This window comes from Motacilla alba, chromosome 1 (assembly GCF_015832195.1).
Source record: "Motacilla alba alba isolate MOTALB_02 chromosome 1, Motacilla_alba_V1.0_pri, whole genome shotgun sequence".
NCBI lineage: Eukaryota > Metazoa > Chordata > Aves > Passeriformes > Motacillidae > Motacilla > Motacilla alba.
Window position 1 is genome coordinate 65,647,473 of NC_052016.1, and position 17,163 is coordinate 65,664,635.

General features: G+C 40.0%; 1 protein-coding gene across 8 annotated transcripts in view; it reads left to right on the forward strand.

Annotated features, from left to right (window-relative positions):
* The window catches only part of ELF1 (E74 like ETS transcription factor 1), an 87,840-nt gene that overhangs the window by 50,130 nt on the left and 20,547 nt on the right, over window positions 1–17,163 (forward strand). For 7 of the 8 annotated variants that reach the window (XM_038140746.1, XM_038140783.1, XM_038140774.1 and 4 more), the window contains exons 3-4: window positions 8,194–8,368; window positions 16,705–16,812. In XM_038140746.1, the coding sequence (XP_037996674.1) occupies window positions 8,194–8,368; window positions 16,705–16,812 (283 nt within the window). Of the gene's footprint in view, window positions 1–8,193; window positions 8,369–16,704; window positions 16,813–17,163 lie in introns of those variants that run through there. The other variant, XM_038140796.1, reaches the window with a different exon arrangement.

The following is a 17,163-nucleotide window of genomic DNA, read 5'->3' on the forward strand; positions in this document are numbered from 1 at the left end:
AAAGGAAACATTGAGCTCATTATTGTTGCAGCAGATCTTTGTGCTGTTTCAAAAACTTCCTGTTGCTTCCTGTAACTTGCATGCGCAGAACAGAAATTGGTTGAAATGTTATAACCTCTGCAGTATTGCAAAGACATCCTCCTCCAAAAATATTTTTCCTGTTTTGCTGATTTGTGCCAGTAGAATCCATGCATGTGTGATGTAGAATTCTCAAAATGATGGTATTTTATAGTAGTTTCAATTTCTCTAGTGTACTAGGATAAAATTCTGAGTAGAAGTAATGGTCACCCTGCAGATGACTGGAAGGGGCAGTACGTACCTGCTCACTGTTATTTACAGATTGATTTCTAAGTTGTGTTACTGCATGCTGGTTATTCAGAAATAAGCTTGAAAGTAATTTCTATTGGTTTCTTTTATACTACAGGGAAAATATGTCTGTTTCTACCTATGCAGACTCTCAGTTACGTGTTGATTATTTAAACCACATCCTGTGAGTCCTGAAGCTTCAGTGTAGGATTCCTATTGTAAAAACCACGTGGCTTATCTATAGCTTCTGGTTAATATTAGAGTCCCTTTATTAACAAGAAATGAGGTGTCTGAGTCTTTTTAAAAGGCTAAGTGCCATGACAAACTGTTACTTTTTTTGTTAATGTAAAAAGTATTTATTCTCCTCTCTTAAAAAAATGCCCTGCTTTTGCTTTTGCCCTGCTTTTTTATGATCTTGTCTCTGGTTTTCTGTATGGCCTAATATCTGGCTGGGTCACTGGCCTGTTTCTGCTGTCAGAGTCATGCGATCATTTCAATGAACTGAGTGTTGTCTGTCTAAAGTACTAACTCAGTTTTGGGTGGAATTAGTAATGTAACTTCCTTCCCTGTATTTTTCCAGAGCTTGTGGTAGCCTGGGGATTTAGATATGGGAATTGCACAAGCGTAGTCAAAAACGAGCCTTACTTATTACCTCTGCTGGTTGTTCATTGCTGGCTTTACTTTACAAGCCGACAGGAGATGAGAGAATTGAGGTAGGGAGGGCTACTTCAGTGTGGTTCCTGGGAGGGGTAGTGCAAGCAGATATGGGTTTTTTTTCATTTAGCCATGCATTCTGCTTCTTGCAATTTCTTCAGATGCTCACCTTTAAAAATACTAAAAACTTTAAAAATACTAAAGAGCGCTCAACAGGACAGTAAAACCTTTGTAAACAGAACTTTCTCCAGCTTCAGAACAAACTCAACCTTGATATTTATCTCATTACCCCACTAAATTCTGCTCTGGATGAAGGCTAAGAAAAGATGTTCTGTAGCATACCCTAAAGGTGGTGAAATCAAAGATGTGAAAGGCCAGAGACTGAGGGTGCGTAGCAGGAAGTCCATTGCTCCAGTCAGATGCAAGCTCCTTTTAAATCACTGGGTTCACTTAGCTCAGATCTCAAAGATGCAGGTAGCCAGTCAGCTGGCTGCCTGAAGGTAAATCTTAAATGCCCAGTTGTAGAAGAGAAGTCCTGCACAGGTGAAGACCTGGGAAGCTGGAACAAGGTTTCATTTGGCTGAGGGCTCTTAGTACATTAGCCCAAAAAGACTGCTTCTTGCTTATACTTGATTGACTTGCTTCTTACTCACAGGAGCTATTGCTACTCCTAAAGTTTCTTAGGTCTTAGATTAGTTGTATTTAGGGATGGACAACACAATTTGTGTACTTTGCAAAAATGTTAGCTCTGTAAGTGCTGTGTGTTGGGCAAAAGCACTTTTTTGGATCTTCATTGTATACAAAAGGTGTCATTTAACTCATCTTTCGAAAGTTATTTTTGCAATGTCCCCACAAGCTGGAATTTTAAGAACTTTGGTACTTTTCTTCTTGTCAAAGAATTGCCTGGAGCTCTCTTGTGCAAAGACCTCTTGGGACATGGGACAGCTGTGGGGAGAGGTTCAAGGTCTAAGTGGCAACTATGCTCAGTATTTCAGGGAAGTCATAATTCATGGCTATTTTGCCTCCTTTTTTTTTTTTTTAAAGTCTTGGTTAAACAACCATAAATTATGAACAGTCCATTTGCAAATGTAAGCATTCAGTGGCAGATGCCAGTGGGAGGGGCTCAATCACATGGACCTGTGTGAATGGGAAAGGCTCACTCTCATCAGCTTTATTCTTTGCAGTTAAAAAAAAAAAAGAGTTTTAAATTTTTCATTATTCTTGGAGGGTTCATTTATCACATAGTAGATCTGCGGTAAGGAAGAAATGAAGTAAAAATATCCTTATAATTTTCAGAAGGGAACATGTGGCTTGGGCTAAGGCTACTGATAACCTGTCTGGCTTCTGCTACATGTCAGGGATATGGTTAAAATAGAGTTTGCTCTTTTTTTCCCTCTTTTCTTTGCTTTTGTTTGTTTGCATTCTTTTGTTGTTGTTGTTGTGAGACAGAGGGAGATGGCACACACAAAACTGGGTAGGAGTTCCTGCAGGCTTTGGCTGAGTCAATGCCACTGCCTAAACCTGCTTCTCCTCCTATCTGCAGCTACTTCTCTCAATGCCTTTTCATTTAGTCCTTTGTGGGCCTTTTGATCAGGACATTCTTAATTTAAAAAGCTGAATCAAAGCAGGCATAGTGGCTAGATCCATAGTAGGAAGCTTTAGATGGTGCCAGAGAGAAGTTGAATCATTACAACCATTAAACTGCCAACATAGTTCCCAGCATGACTGCTCTATGTCGGGCTGTGCTGTCTCAGGTGGCTCTGATACTTGTAGTAATCTGTGCCTGAAGACCCTTTCTGTACCTCTGGCATTTGTTTCTCTCTTCCTTTCTTCTGATAAAGAGGGGTCTGAGACCTTAGGTTGAGCCATGACTTCTGCACCATCATCTCATGCCCACCTTTGCTCTTCCATGTTCCCGGATATCTCCATGAGCTTTCAGAAAGATTAAGCCACCTGGTCAAGGTGAAGGTCTACATTTTTTTGGCTATTTCCAGCTCCTGAAGAAGGTTCCTCCCCCTTATCCGCTTGCAGTTTTATGAAAACTTTAAGGACAATGAAATCTGTAATGAGGTTGTCTTCCCAGAAAAGTGAGCATCATGTGTCTGTCTGCAGCATCCCTCTGTGCAATTTGGTCCCTTCTCAGATGCTGGCAGTGGGAACACCTTTAAAGTTGAGAAGCTACCTCTGCCTCTGTACAGGGACTGTCAGCAAAGGAAAACTTCAAATGCTGCTTTTCTAGTCACTAAGGTCACTTCCCCTAGTTCTGTTTAGTTTTTTGGGAATTTTTGTTTAGTTTTATTTGTTCTTTTTGGGGAGGGATTTGTTTGTTTGTTTGTTTTTAATATAAATGGCCATCTGTATTGTGAGTCTGAATGTTGTTGTTTGGTTAAAAAGGCAGTTGTTTTTTTCCCTGAGGTTGCTTTCTCCTTTTTTTCCCCCATGTAGCTTTTCCCTTCTACTATCTATTGCACGTATTTCTTCCCACCCATCACTCACTCACACAAAATTTATTCCACACTAGTTAAAAGCTAGTCACCTTATTCCTGGGACAAGTTGTCATCCTTAAAGACTTGTAGTATGAGAAGACAGTACCTCCAAAGCAGAAGAAATCCCCTTCCTAATTTTCCATTTCTGTGGCCTGGATGGTGTTTTGATCTTCTGTCAGTCGGTGACAGTTCATGAGACAATTTTCAGGGAAAAAGAGAAACACCTTCTCAGCATGTCAAACCCACTAAAAGAATTAGAGACCAGAAAGGAAGATTGCTTCCTTTAGCCCTTGGAAGAGGACTGGGTTCAGTTTTCAGGGGATTGTAGAATATAACCAGTGCTTTCAGGGACCTGCTCATGGGACTTTCTATCAACTTCATCTGTATGAAGTTTGCATTCCTCTGAATTGGTAAAGGTCCGTCTATGGGGATTTGGTGTCTAAGATTTGGGAGGATTTTAGCAGTAGCTCAATTTTTTTATGTGTCCAGCAGACATGGGAAATGGCTTGAAGCCAAGTCAAAGCTTTGCTGGAGCTAGGGTGTCATATTTTACCTATATTTTGTATGAGAAACATGAAGCAGCAAAAGTAGGAGAAATTTAAAAATACACAAATTGTTCTTCTATGGATCTCTGTATTGATTTCTTGAAAATCATTGCTGACATTTTAATTTGGGACTTTTTAAAAAACTTTGGGATAGTTTGCACTCTTCCTTTTTGCCAGGGCATATAGAAGCATGTTTGTATTAGAAATAAATTATTTTGCTACCTTGCTATTAGAGAGGTAATTTAATTTGTGTTAATTGAATCACTACCTTGTAGTTCTTAATTTAATATTTTCCCTGTGTGTAGTTCTCATTGCACACTAGATTCGAAGGGAGCCCTAGGAAAAAAGGGCTCTTTTGCAGTTCCAAATGTGTACAGTTATTTTTCTGTCTTACAAAACAACAGAGCTACAGGAAGGATTAGATTGGCTCTCAACTGGGATTCAGATGCCTTCAGTGAAATCAAGAACATTACCTCACAATAGTCATGTGTACATCTGTGTACATTAGTATTAGCTTTTAAAACTGAATGAAAGGCTTGTTAATGAAATCATAACCAATTGCAAATACTGTATAAAAAAACAATGGCTGCTTCCACAAAAATGCATTTCAAATTAAATTGGTTTGCAGTTGTGTGAATGCTTTTCTCAATAGGAGCATATTAGAATTTGTTCTTTCCTTTTCACAACCATGGCAGGAAGGAAAGTCCATACATCATACCACTGTAGGGACTGAGTTGGAAGCAGTTATAACAATAGTTTTAAAATAATAGACCACAAGAATCTGGTTCTTCCAGTTCAAAACTGTGATTAAGGTAAAGAAAAGCACATTTAAAGTGTCTTACCATGAGTGAATGCTTTTCTGTTGATCTCCAGCCTTTTGGAAGCATAGCGTGTTGTCAGCAGCTTCCTTGGCAGTCCAGCACCAAGTTCAGGTGAAGAGGGACTGCCCTGTCATGGGGGTTTCTCTGCCTGCAGATAGACATAGCAACCATATCAGTGTTGTGTGTATGATGATTGTTTCTAGATATGGTCAAAACACAGTTTAATCTGGCAGAGCAGTTCAGATCTGATCATATGGATCAAACCAAGTACTTTGCAACTGTGTGAAGCAGCACAGTTCAGTACCACAGGAAACATTCTGGTCAGTAGTGAAACATATTTTAGAAACCTGTGGATGTTTGGGCTTTTGTAACCAGGTTTCATAGCAAAGTGAGAAGGGTGTAATATAAATAGGACTTTGAGAAACTGATCTGAAAACATGTGACAATCAGTTGATTTTATCTGTTTTGTTTATTATTCTGAAACATTTTTCTGCAACCCATCTTCTCAGAGGCCAAGCCAGTGGTGTGAGCATCAGTTATTAGAGAAAGACAGAGCTGAGCCAAAGTAATTTTGTTCTCCAGAAGAAGCTAATGTAAGGCTTATTTTCAGCTCAGGCAACTCGATCTGTGGCTGCAGACACTGCAGCTATTGAGGCGGTGCAAGGGAGGAAGCGGGGCGAGGAGCGCGCTGCGCAGATGCAACGGGAGGAGGAAGCTGGCCACTTGCTGATGAGTGTGAGGGGCACAGCTGCCTACACCAGAAACGAGCACCCCAACGCCTCCACCATTTCATAGTCAATGCAGAGAAATAGGTGTTTTTAGGGCATGACATCCTATCGTAGCACAGGAGTCTAAAACTGGGCAGGGAAATTGTGCCCTAGAAATGCCGTTTCTGTCTGTTGGCTGGGAAGGAAACTTGGGGTTCCTAGCTCATGTCCAAGTGCCTGCACCACAGCTGTCCATAACTTAAATCCCAAAAATTATGTATCGTGGCATATTACTGAAACAGAGGTATTTAAACTATTTGTAGAACATAATTGTATCTCAAGAATGAGGCTGTAGTGGACCATCTACCTTGTAGCTTATGGAATCTATTGTTGAAAATAAAACTTTTTTATAATGCATGTGGTTTTTTTATTTTTTTTTCTCTCTCAACAGTGCTTTATCCTTTTTTATTGATGTGGCTTTTACTGTTTGTTTTTTCTTGCCTGAAAGTAAAAAGGATGTTAGGGTTAGTAAATAAATAGGATGCAAAATGTGAGCATGACTTTTTCTGAAGAACAGTAGGGACCTCTTGGCCATCAATGATTTCTGGTTTCTCATCTCCAGCACGATGCAGCATTGGTTAGAGGTGCCCACAAAGGTGTGGGGTAACAGCTGTCCCGTGGCATGATTTGATATACACCTGTCATCTGGTGATAAGATTGCACAAGAGGGCTTTAACTGGTCTGCACTTTGTTCATTTTTATTGATCTTCTACCATATTGCTCTCTTTTGAAACAGGTTTTGTAAAATAGGTCATTATTTGTTGGGTCTTTTTAAAATTTTGGTTTTGTTGACTTTTTTTGGTTTTTTTGTTTGTTTGTTTGTGTTTTGTTTTTTTTTTTTTAGGTTTTTTTTTTTGTTTTGTTTTTATTTTTAGTCCATGATAGAAGCCCATTAAAATACTATTTTTGGTTTTTAGTTCTTTTTTTCTGGATTGCCCTTTACCACAGTTTTTGCTGAGACATGTTCTACAAAACACAGAGCAATTTAAAGTGGTAATCACTGCCTTTTAAAACTTGTAATTGCACTTTCTACGTTCAGTACTTATGGTCCAGACTCTTCCCTAGGGGAGGCTTACTCTCATAGCTGTTGTCTGGGTTGAGCAGATAGCTCTGATACCATTTTCTGGCAGTGATGGTGTGCACAGTGGCAGGAGTGAGAGATGAGTAATTCTTAAACAAGGGCATAATCATACAGTTGGTTTTTTCCCTTGGGTTTTTAACTTGTGTGGTTAAAAAACTACTTGATGTTCCTTCCAATACTTGAAGGGAACCTACAGGAAAGATTAAGACTATTTACAAGGGCATATGGTGACAGTACAGGTGGGAATGACTTCAAACTTAAAAGACAGTAGGTTTAGATTAGATATTGGGAAAAAGATCTTTACTGTGAGGGTGGAAGGGTACTGGAACAGGCTGCCTAGAAAAGTTGCGGATTCCCATCCCTGGAAGTGTTTAAGGCTAGGCTGGGTGGAACTTTGAGCAATCTGATGTAGTGGAAGGTGTCCCTGTCCATGGCAGGGGGATTGGAACTAGATCATTTTAGAGTTTCTTCTGACCCAGGCCATTCTATGATTCTATGAGCTATACGTATCTCTGCTCCTCTGTGGAGGGTGGGACCAAATGTACATATATTGGTTTTCTCAGAAATATGTTTTAGCAACTTTTTAGGTTTTTTTCTTGTTTTTAAGCTTGACACATTCATAATGTGTTTTATTTTTGTAGTCAGGGAACCTTAGAGTTACACTAGACTTTCTTTGAACCTGTTCTGCTATCAATCTGCTATAACTTTCTTCCTGCAAATCACATTTTAAAATACTCACTTTGAAAAATACGGTGTCTGTGGTAGATGTTATTTGCTGAAAACCTCTTCCTGTTGAGCGGTTGCCTTTTCAGAGAATGTGCCACTTGTTATTATTGCTAGTCAGTTTGATTTCTGTTTCCCAGTTGCATCTTTTCTTCTGTATCTGATGTAAAATGACTATCAAGACCAAAGAATGATGTCTAAATGCAGACTTGGGAAGGAAAATGGCAAGGGGGTGTGGTGTGAGCAATATCAAATGACTAAAGCCATAAGAATTAGAGAGGGAATGTATTACAGCACTTACATCAACCTGTTACACCCCTTCCTTCTGTAATGAGTGTCCCCTAAAATAGTGATTTTCAAATAGTGTCTCATATGGAATTTGTTGCCTGTGAGTGCTTTGTCCAGTCTCACAGCCACAGGACTCCTTCACTCTCAGCAAAAGGTGAAGGTGTTTGCAGCAAGTTGCTCACCCAGTATTATTGCCAGCCAAGTTTAGCACTTGCTGTGCTGTGCCGCTCCTCTGTATTGTCAGCTTTAATGCTGCAAAACTACATCATGCAGCAGTCATGTCTGGTGTTATGTACTGAAGGACAAGTCAGTACAGTAGATACTACAGCAATATTCAGCCGCTGGCTCCTGGTGGGACACTGCTGCTTTTTGCTTTCAGGTGCTAAAAATCATCTTTAGTACTCCTTCCTGACAGTTTAATATCCAGGTGGTTTAGTACAGGTTTGTTGAAATATTAGTCATTAAGTGGCTAAATTGGAGGCAGTCTGACTAATATTTTGGTTTTTCTTTCCTCCACCCCAGCTTGGTGATCCATCTATTTTTCCTGCTGTCATCGTGGAGCATGTTCCTAGTGCAGAACTCCTACATAACTACTCTGGCTTAACCTGCGTGGATGAACCTAGTGACATGATCACTGAGAACTCTCTGGATGTTGCAGAAGAGCAAATCATAGAAGATGATGATATCACCCTCACAGGTTGGCAATAAAACCATCTCTCTGCCACTTTGCACTCTCTGCCACTTTGCACTCTCTTGGTGCAAAGACATCTCTGTGTCTTTGTATCAAGATGGCTGTGACTAACAGAGGAAGAAAGTTAAATGACAAAAAGCAACAGGGAGCAAAATGAATAGTGGTTTTGAATGCTGTTAATTCTGTACAAGACAGAGAAAATGGCATTAATATTGTTAGCAGGTGGCTTCCAATCCCAGTTGCACAGCTGATAATGGTGAAGAGTTTCATCCATCGACAGTGATTAAAGCAGAGTCCTGCTCAGAGAACAACAAGGTTTTTCTTTTTTCTTTTCTTTTTTCTTTTCTTTTTTCTTTTCTTTTTTCTTTTCTTTTTTCTTTTCTCCTTTTCTTTTCTTTTCTTTTCTTTTCTTTTCTTTTCTTTTCTTTTCTTTTCTTTTCTTTTCTTTTCTTTTCTTTTCTTGTTTTTTTTTTTTGTTTTGTTTTTAATAACATGTGGTACATTTCTAAGTAAACACATATACCAACAAGCAGGAATATGCAGCTTGAGTAGATGCTGCTTTTAACTTCCTGAGGGTATACAGTTATAAATTAAAACGTGCATACTAGCATGGCTTACTGGTGTAAGGACACTCAGCATAGTATTAATTTTGGGACTCTAGTAATGATTCACACCTAAAATACAGGGGTTTTTTTGTAAATTCTATTACAAAAGGTAGCCTTAAAGAACAACCAGTTCTCAAGAGGAAGCTCAAAAATCTGTCACATATTTTAAAAACAACCCCTCACTGAATATATCCACTTGAAGTGCTTTTGCAGAAAAATCTCAAAGGTGGGATAGATACTTTACAGAGAGAAGTTTTATTTCCACCACTAGCTCCACACCTGGACTGTCTCCAGGAATCGAGACAGCTTGCTGGTTTCACTCATACTTATGGCATTATTTCCAAAGACAAGCTCTGGTACAATCTTTTGCTACCAAAAGCAAAACAAGAACTCAACATTAACTTGACATGAGGAACAGTTCACAGAGTAAATTGACATGAGCTGTTCTCAGTATTTTTTTCATAGTAGTGAATTATCTGTGAACAGACTGTGACTATACAAATAAGTTAGGTTATTATTCAAGAAGATTTTTGATACTCAAACAGTATTTCATGTTGAGACTTCTTGCCAACTTGCTGTTCATATTAATTATTCACACTACAGCTGGCATTTCCCCAGTGTGTTACTTAAGCACCACTTAATGCATCTGTGTGAATTTCATAGCGTCATTTTTGTGAATCCATATTCACTGTAATATATTGTGTGTGAATTTTTACATGCATGAGTAATTGTGAAACTCCACTTTTGTGAATGCCCTTGTTAACCTTTTTTTTTTTTTTTTTTTTTGTTGTTGTTGCTGGTCACTTGAGAAGGGTTTGCAAATTGCTGCCAGAAACTGAAAATATTTAATCCTTGTAACCGATGGTGTCCAAGGGTTTCTGGGATACTTTGGAGTCAGACAAGTAGAGTATTGTTCCCATCATCCATTCTAGTTCAAGAAATCTGGTTTGCTTTAAAGGCAAAGTCCTTAGAAATTGAGAGCTGCCACTCTTGCTGTGAAAGAGATGATAACTAATTATCAGTTTCACAGTCTCCATCCTGTGCATGCTGTGGATTTCCTTAGAAGGGAAAGGGGATCAATGCAGGATGAGCCTGGGCCAGCATTATGGCTGGAAAGCTCCTGCTCAGGACAAGGCAGGCAACACTGGTAGCTCAGCCCCTGGTCTCTAGTAGGAAGCTATCCAGCCTGACTGTAGTGGGGCAGAATTTGGGGCCCAGGGGTGTGAAGACACCCCACAGGAGATGAGAGGACACTGGGGAGGGAGGCCTCTGTTACCTCCCTGCCCACCGTGGACAGGCACTGGCTTGTAGCCACAGCTGCCCAGTTGAGGTACAAAACTGCTGTGTGGAAGAGACCCTATTCAAGTATATCTTGCTGTAGGCTGCCTCTGAAATGGGGCTAATCATAGCTCAGTTTTTCCACCTACTCTGTTTTTCAGCTGCTTTTTTTCTTTTCTCCCTTCTTTGAAGTTTCCTTCTCGATTTTGTTTGCTCTCAACGGTGAAATGCGTTGTTTTGCTCTTTGAAGTCAGTACCAGTCTTTTCAGTCGCTTCCACGTTATGCCTTTGAGAGAGGATCAGACATCATAAAGACTGTACTAATTCCACATTAAAATATTTATGACTGAGGTTCACAGCAAAACAAAACTGAAGCCACCATAATTTATGACTAAACATTACTGAGCGATGGCTGCTAAATAGGAAGGATTTAGGTTTTTTAAAGTTACTAGTTTTTCAGTACTATTTTGTGACTGCCATCCACTGGGCTTCTCTTTTCTCCTGGATTAACAGAAATTAGCAGTAGGCCTCATGAAACTGAAGCAATCAGTTTTTATGGATCTATCTGCAGAGTAGTGGACGCTGATAGGTTTTTTCATCTCTAGGATGTAGCTTCAGCCCTTCAAAAGCACAGCTATCACATGTTGGTAACTGACCTGTCATATAAATTATAACCTGCAGAAAACACTAAGAACAACATCTGTTACACATGAAACCCTACTGAGACATGGACAACAATCAGCTTTCTAGCTATATTAATGCTCATGCTGTAATTTTTTTTTAATGAATAGGCAGACGTGCCTTATCACCCTCATCTTTAAAAGCACTTTTCCCTGGAAGAACTGGGATGGCAATTTTATGGTCAGTTTGTTGCCAGTCTTATGGGTTTTTAAATGATTGACAGTCATGTAGTAAAGAGTGATTAACAAAATTAATTGAAACATTTGGCTTTGAATGAAGTTTTATCTCTAAAGGGAATATTGCAATTTTTTTTTCTCTGAAACATACAGGGGATAATATTTTGTGCAGAAGGACTCTAGGCTGACTTGTCAGAATATAAAATTGCTACACTTTGTATATCTTATTAATGTGGCTAGTTATGGATATAAAGTGCACAGGAAGGAGGAACTAATCGGATTATGTAGCTCCTGAAAACATTTTTTTAAAAAATTCTTGTTATAATTTTTTTAAACTTTGTCATTTTTGGTGAGTCTTTTTATTGAAAACCACAGTTAATCAAAGTCGACCATTTTATGGTTCACCTGTTCTGGCATTGTATCATGGGATCCGGGAAGTGGCTGCACTGGGACAGTTTGAGGGGGAGGGGATGAGAGAGCAGGGACAGAAAATTTGCATTTAGATGTCCTGTGCCATGGTCTAAATAGGGAGCATGGAAGTGTGCATTTTCATAGATCGATAATAGTACTTAATAGCCAGCTCATTTTGAAGTCTGGTACCATTTGCCTAGTACATTTTGTGAAGCTCTAGCAGTCCTGCACAAACACAGCTTCTTTGGTGGTCATTTCTGATATTACAAAGAAATCCAGAGGAGTAGTTAAGTGGAAACTGAACTTCATAGTGTTAATCTGTGAGGATTGTGAGTTGATGAGATGCCAGTTGCAAAAAAACAGGTTTTGGTTTCAGTTACTTTGTAAAGAAATTATTCACAGCTGCCTGTAGCTCTGGTAAAACCAGAGGGATTTTCTTTGTATGCCTCCTCAATGAGATAATTTTCTTTACAAATTGTAAGGCCTTATTTAAAAAAGAAAATGGTGATTTGCAGGTCTCCTGAAATACCTGTGTTTTTAAACTCAGTTTTCCAGTGTCAGATAACAATCAGCTAAGAGTGGATACTAAAAAGTAAGTGCTTAAATTTAACAGCCAGCTATTCTGCAAAAGGGGTTCTGTCCATGTCTAATGACTCTCTTCTTTTAGGAACTTTAGGTTTCTTCTGACATTATTTTGAGGTTCTGCGGTCCCTGTTTTTGTCTCTAGTAAAACCAGCAGTGAATTTAAACACAGCTGTGACTAGCACAGCCTTTATCTCAGCCTGGACAAGGACTTGTCTTGCCCACTCTCCAGAGCTTCCAGCCACCAGGGAAACAATGGGAGTGGGATAGAATTGCCCAAGTAGTGTAAAAATTTCAAAAAAAGCATTAGACAGGAGTAGGGAAAGCAGGACTTTGGCTGAGGTGGGGAACTTCCAACATGAGGCATAATTTCAGAGCAGAACGCTGTGTTTGGGCAAGCCCTGTGCTAACGCTGATTCATAGGGAGTCCGAATTTGCAGTAACTGGGCAGAAATTGGCATGCAGATACAAAGGCTTATGTTTGTGGCTTGCTCAGATAAACAAAAACTTGTAGAGTACCCTGGGAAAAAAATGAAGATATTTTTAGATGTGGTTTTCCCCTCCCCTTCTCTTTTTCTCCCTTTTTCTTCTCCCTTTTTCCTTTTTTTCTTACCTAGTTTTTCTTCCCTGCCTCTTTTTCCCTTTTTCATTTTTGTCTTCCAATATTTTCTTCCCCCTCCCCCTTTTTCCTTTTTTTTAAAAAAGCTTCTGCCTATTTCAGATAACCTTTGAAACCTGATATTTTGCAGAAAAATACACTTCCCACTGCCCCATTTTTTCAGCTCTGACTTCGGCAAAGAGGAACAAATAAGCCATTTAATTTCAGTTCTTCTTTAAACTGGCACTGCATCGTAACAGCCAATTGGAATACCGTTCTGCAGCATTACAGAAAAGCTAAAATAAGAGACACCAGTTTGCCTTTGGTAGCTGAGCTGGTTATCTCTGAGCACTGTCTGGTGTTGAAGAATGCAAATGAGCACCTTGCTGTTAAAAGGACAAAGATGTGGTGCTCCACTTTTTCTGTGAGGTGCTCCACACTTTCTTTGTATTAGCTCTTGAGTTCTTGTAATTCAACTTGCTAACCCAGCAATACCCCCAAAACCTTTTCAGACGTTTTATAAACCTTAGTTGTCTCACTGTGTGATCAAAAAAGCGTGAAGCCTGGCATGTGTCAAGTGACAGAAGTTTGGATCATGGACCGGGGGCAGAGACAGGAGGAAGAACCACAACCCTTGGTTCTTTCAGCAACAGGGAACTATTAACTGGTCTTAAACCACTTTGTGAAGTCATCTTCTCGGAAGATGCTTGAAGGGTGCTGGCAAGAGCAGTGGAGTGGTTAAGAAACTTAATTTTGCCATTTTGTGTGTTTGTGGATGGAAAGATAGTGCTGCTGCTTGTAGAGGAATACATCTGGTCCAGGCAGCTCTGTTGGCAAGCTGCAGAGTGAGAAGCAGATTGAGCTCTGGGTGAGAGCCAGACACAAGAGGCTGTGAACTGCCAACCTTTGGGGTAACAAAGGGCACCAGGGCCAGGCAGGCAATGAACAGTGAGAGAGACTGTAGAAGCTGGGAGCTGCTGTCTTTTGGATAAGAAAGGAGAAGAAAGTAACAGCAGCAGCAGTGGGGTGGATGGACACAGAGAGGAAGAGGAGACTTGCCCACAGATAGAAGTGAGGCTGTAAAAGCTTAGGGGTTCCTTGGTTGGGGTCCTCCTTGGGGGTACCAGCTTGGGCTGTTCCTGTGTTTCTATGCTGTGAATAAATGGCTTTATGGAACGAGGCATCTGAGACTCTGCTGTGGGAAACCCAGGGCTGAATGGGCAAGGAAACCTGGTCTGACTGTGGATGGGTGTGTGGGGAGCCAGGGGGGACATGTTGGCCACAAGGTCCGCCTGCTGTGAAGGAGCTTTGACCCAGCAGTGGCAGTCTCTGGTCTTGGGATGTGAGTGCCAGGGAATCTCATGAATGGTCAGACTGGGAAGTTTCCTTAACATGCTTAAATTTTTTGTGAGCAGCAAATTATATCAATTTCTATGTTTACTTTATTTATATGGCTATTATAAGTTCCTTTCATTAGTCTTGGATAGGGATGGTAACGCCATATGGTGTAACAGTGATGTAAAGCTTTTAGATTCTTCCTCACCTGCTATTATTCAGAGTGAAGAATTGGCTCTGCTCCATCCCCTTAGCACCTGAAAGCCAGCAGGTGGGTTTGGTCCTCCTGCAGCTCTCTCTGGGGAAAGAGCAGACAGCAGCAGCTCTCTACTCCCTGCCCGCAGAACTGAGAACCCAGGGGTACCACTGCTGGCTTTAAAACTGTATGTGGTAAGACAGCCATGCCCCATGACTGGCTGAGCTGGATCATGGCAGGCTAACCTTCTTGTCCATTCAGACAGTGTCAGAACTCAGAACAGCTGCTTTGGCAGTGCTGTGTGCATTTATTTATATTTGTATGAAGTGACATCCTTCTTGAGGTCTTGGTAATGCTGGTAGATGATATGGGAAGTTCTCATCCAGATAAAACTTAGAACCAGAAGCATCAAGTCACCAGCACAAGTCCAAGAGTGTACATGGCCACAGACTGAATGGGATGTACATGTTCTGTCTCCTCCTGATGGGCAGGCATTCCCTAGGGATGCTGTATGGCTCTTGGGGCTGAGATGCTCTGTGTCTGAGCTCCTGAGCCTGTCAGCTGCCTGACTAAATTGTCAGTAATTTGCTGCCCTCTCTTGCTTCCAAGGTCAGGACCATAGTCCACATTCACTTTCTCTTCATGCTATCCTCCTCCCCATCTCTGTGTTTCTCATTTCTTAAGACTGTTTGGAGGTGTCAGCCAGAACTGTCTGAATGTTTTTGTCAGATATAGGGTGGAGGTGGTCCTGTAGAAAACAGGTGGGTTGCTGTGTGGATCAGGGGTTCCCAACACCTGTCTAATAACTACTTTATTCTGCATTAGTCTGAGCCTCTTACACTAGGGACTCAAGGAAAAATCCAGAAGGTAAGGAGGCTTCTGTAAATCACAGAGCCTCTTGGTGGAAGAGGTAGGGCTGATGCATGCATGCCAGCATTCATCTTTGCTCTCTCATAATGATACAATTGTTGAAGCTGTAAACATTTGTGATGAAACCAGGGGGTTTTGCTTGGTTGTTTTTTTAATTATGTAGTTGCTTAGTGCTAATTGAACTGGTTGCTTTGTTGTTACTGTGATTTTTTAAGGTTAAAATATAGAAATTCTGGCATAAATGTCTTGCTTTTGTGCACAGAAATATTCCAAGGTCATTACATTGTGTTTTAACATATAGCATGCTTGCTTTGTCAGTCAGTGTGTTTTTTTGGTTTTGTTTTGTTTTTTTAATGTGACTGCCCCACCCAAAATTCCTCAAAGGGAGAGGAGTGTAAAGCCGTGAAAGTAACTGAGATTTCTTGGCGTCCTAGAGAGGGGAATACTAATGCAGCCCTTTTTATCATTTTGATAGTTGCAAGTGAATTCCCCAAAGTTGCATCAAATTCACATCAAAGGATAAGGAAGCCTGGCCCAATAATTTCCATTTAACAAACAGTAATTTCTAAAAGGATGTGTTAGACAGTTTTAAATGTTTTATGGTACCAGGTACTGCCATCTATGATATTTTTCATGCTACAGTTAAACCAGCTGGGTTTTGTTTTTTTTCAAAATGATATTTTATTGGATTTTTTTGTTGTGTACCCCAAGATGACCTTAACATGTACCTTAAGCATTATAATTAATGCTCAGGAGCTTTGGGCTTATCTAATGGCTGCCCTGATGAGATTGATGAGGAATTGTCCAGAAGTCAACATTTTATATTGCATTTCGTGTTTCATGTTTGCTTTCCAGTGTGTTCTTGCAGCCTGCACTGTTAGCCCTACATGTAATTCCCATGAATTTGAATGGTTTAGGATTCAGCTACTCCTTCACATAACATGATCTCCACAGAACTTGTGGAATATTTTTTCTCTCCTCCAGACTAAATGACTGGAGAGTTTTGATGGGCATCTCTTATTTATGGAATTCACTTCTGTTCATAGAACCACAGAATAGTTAGGGTTGAAAAAGACCTCTCCGATCATCAAGTCCTACTGTCAACCGAGAACCACCCCCATGTTCACCATTAAATCATATCTTCAAGTGTCATATCCACATGTTATTCTGAGGATATATTTTTCTGGAGCACCATAAGAAGTTAGCAATATTGTATTTTTAAATAATGATCTCAGGAATATTGCTTGTGGTAGTGATATTTCTTAGTTTCATGGGTGTTGTGTTTTGCTGCATGTGCTTGATCAGCAAAGACAGGGGTGAGAAAGATGAGGCAGAAACAAAGGGTTTGTTTGGGGTTTTTTTAATACCTGCAATCTGAAAAATATGTACTAAATAAATGAGATAGTATCTGTACTAAATAAATGAAATTATTGCAGTGTGCATTTTCTCCCCAGCTAATCTGTGGCTACACATCTAGTAGAGGACCATCTCTATCTCTTTGTCTTTTTTTTTTTTTTCTGGGAATGAAATACGAATAAGCTTTAATTTCATGTTAAGCTTTAAGTCTAGTTTGTAGCTTCTTAAATTTTTTTTTTCTCCCTTGCTTTTAGTTGAAGCATCTTGTCATAATGGAGATGAAACAATGGAAACAATTGAGGCTGCTGAAGCACTTCTTAATATGGACTCCCCTGATCCTATGCTGGATGAAAAAAGAATGGGTAAGTTTTTTTATGAAAATCCAATCTGTATTTGCCAGGTTTATTTGTTAAAGGAGGAGGGATTCACTGCAGCATGGTTGCATGAAATTGGTAAGACTTTTTTTGCAATTTCCAGAGAGCCTGTACGTTCTTAAGTTGGGTATCAGAAATCCAGTATTATAGGCAATGAAGGATTTCATTGTCATGCCAGAGTTGAACAGGAAAGGAATGAATCAAAAATTACAGAGGGAAGGCGTGGATGAAGTTGGATGGTTTAGACTGCAGTGTTTTGTTTGGTTGATATTTATGTTGTCAGGATAAAAGAATATACACTTACAGATTGTCTTAAATATGAATGTGTGATCAGCAGAT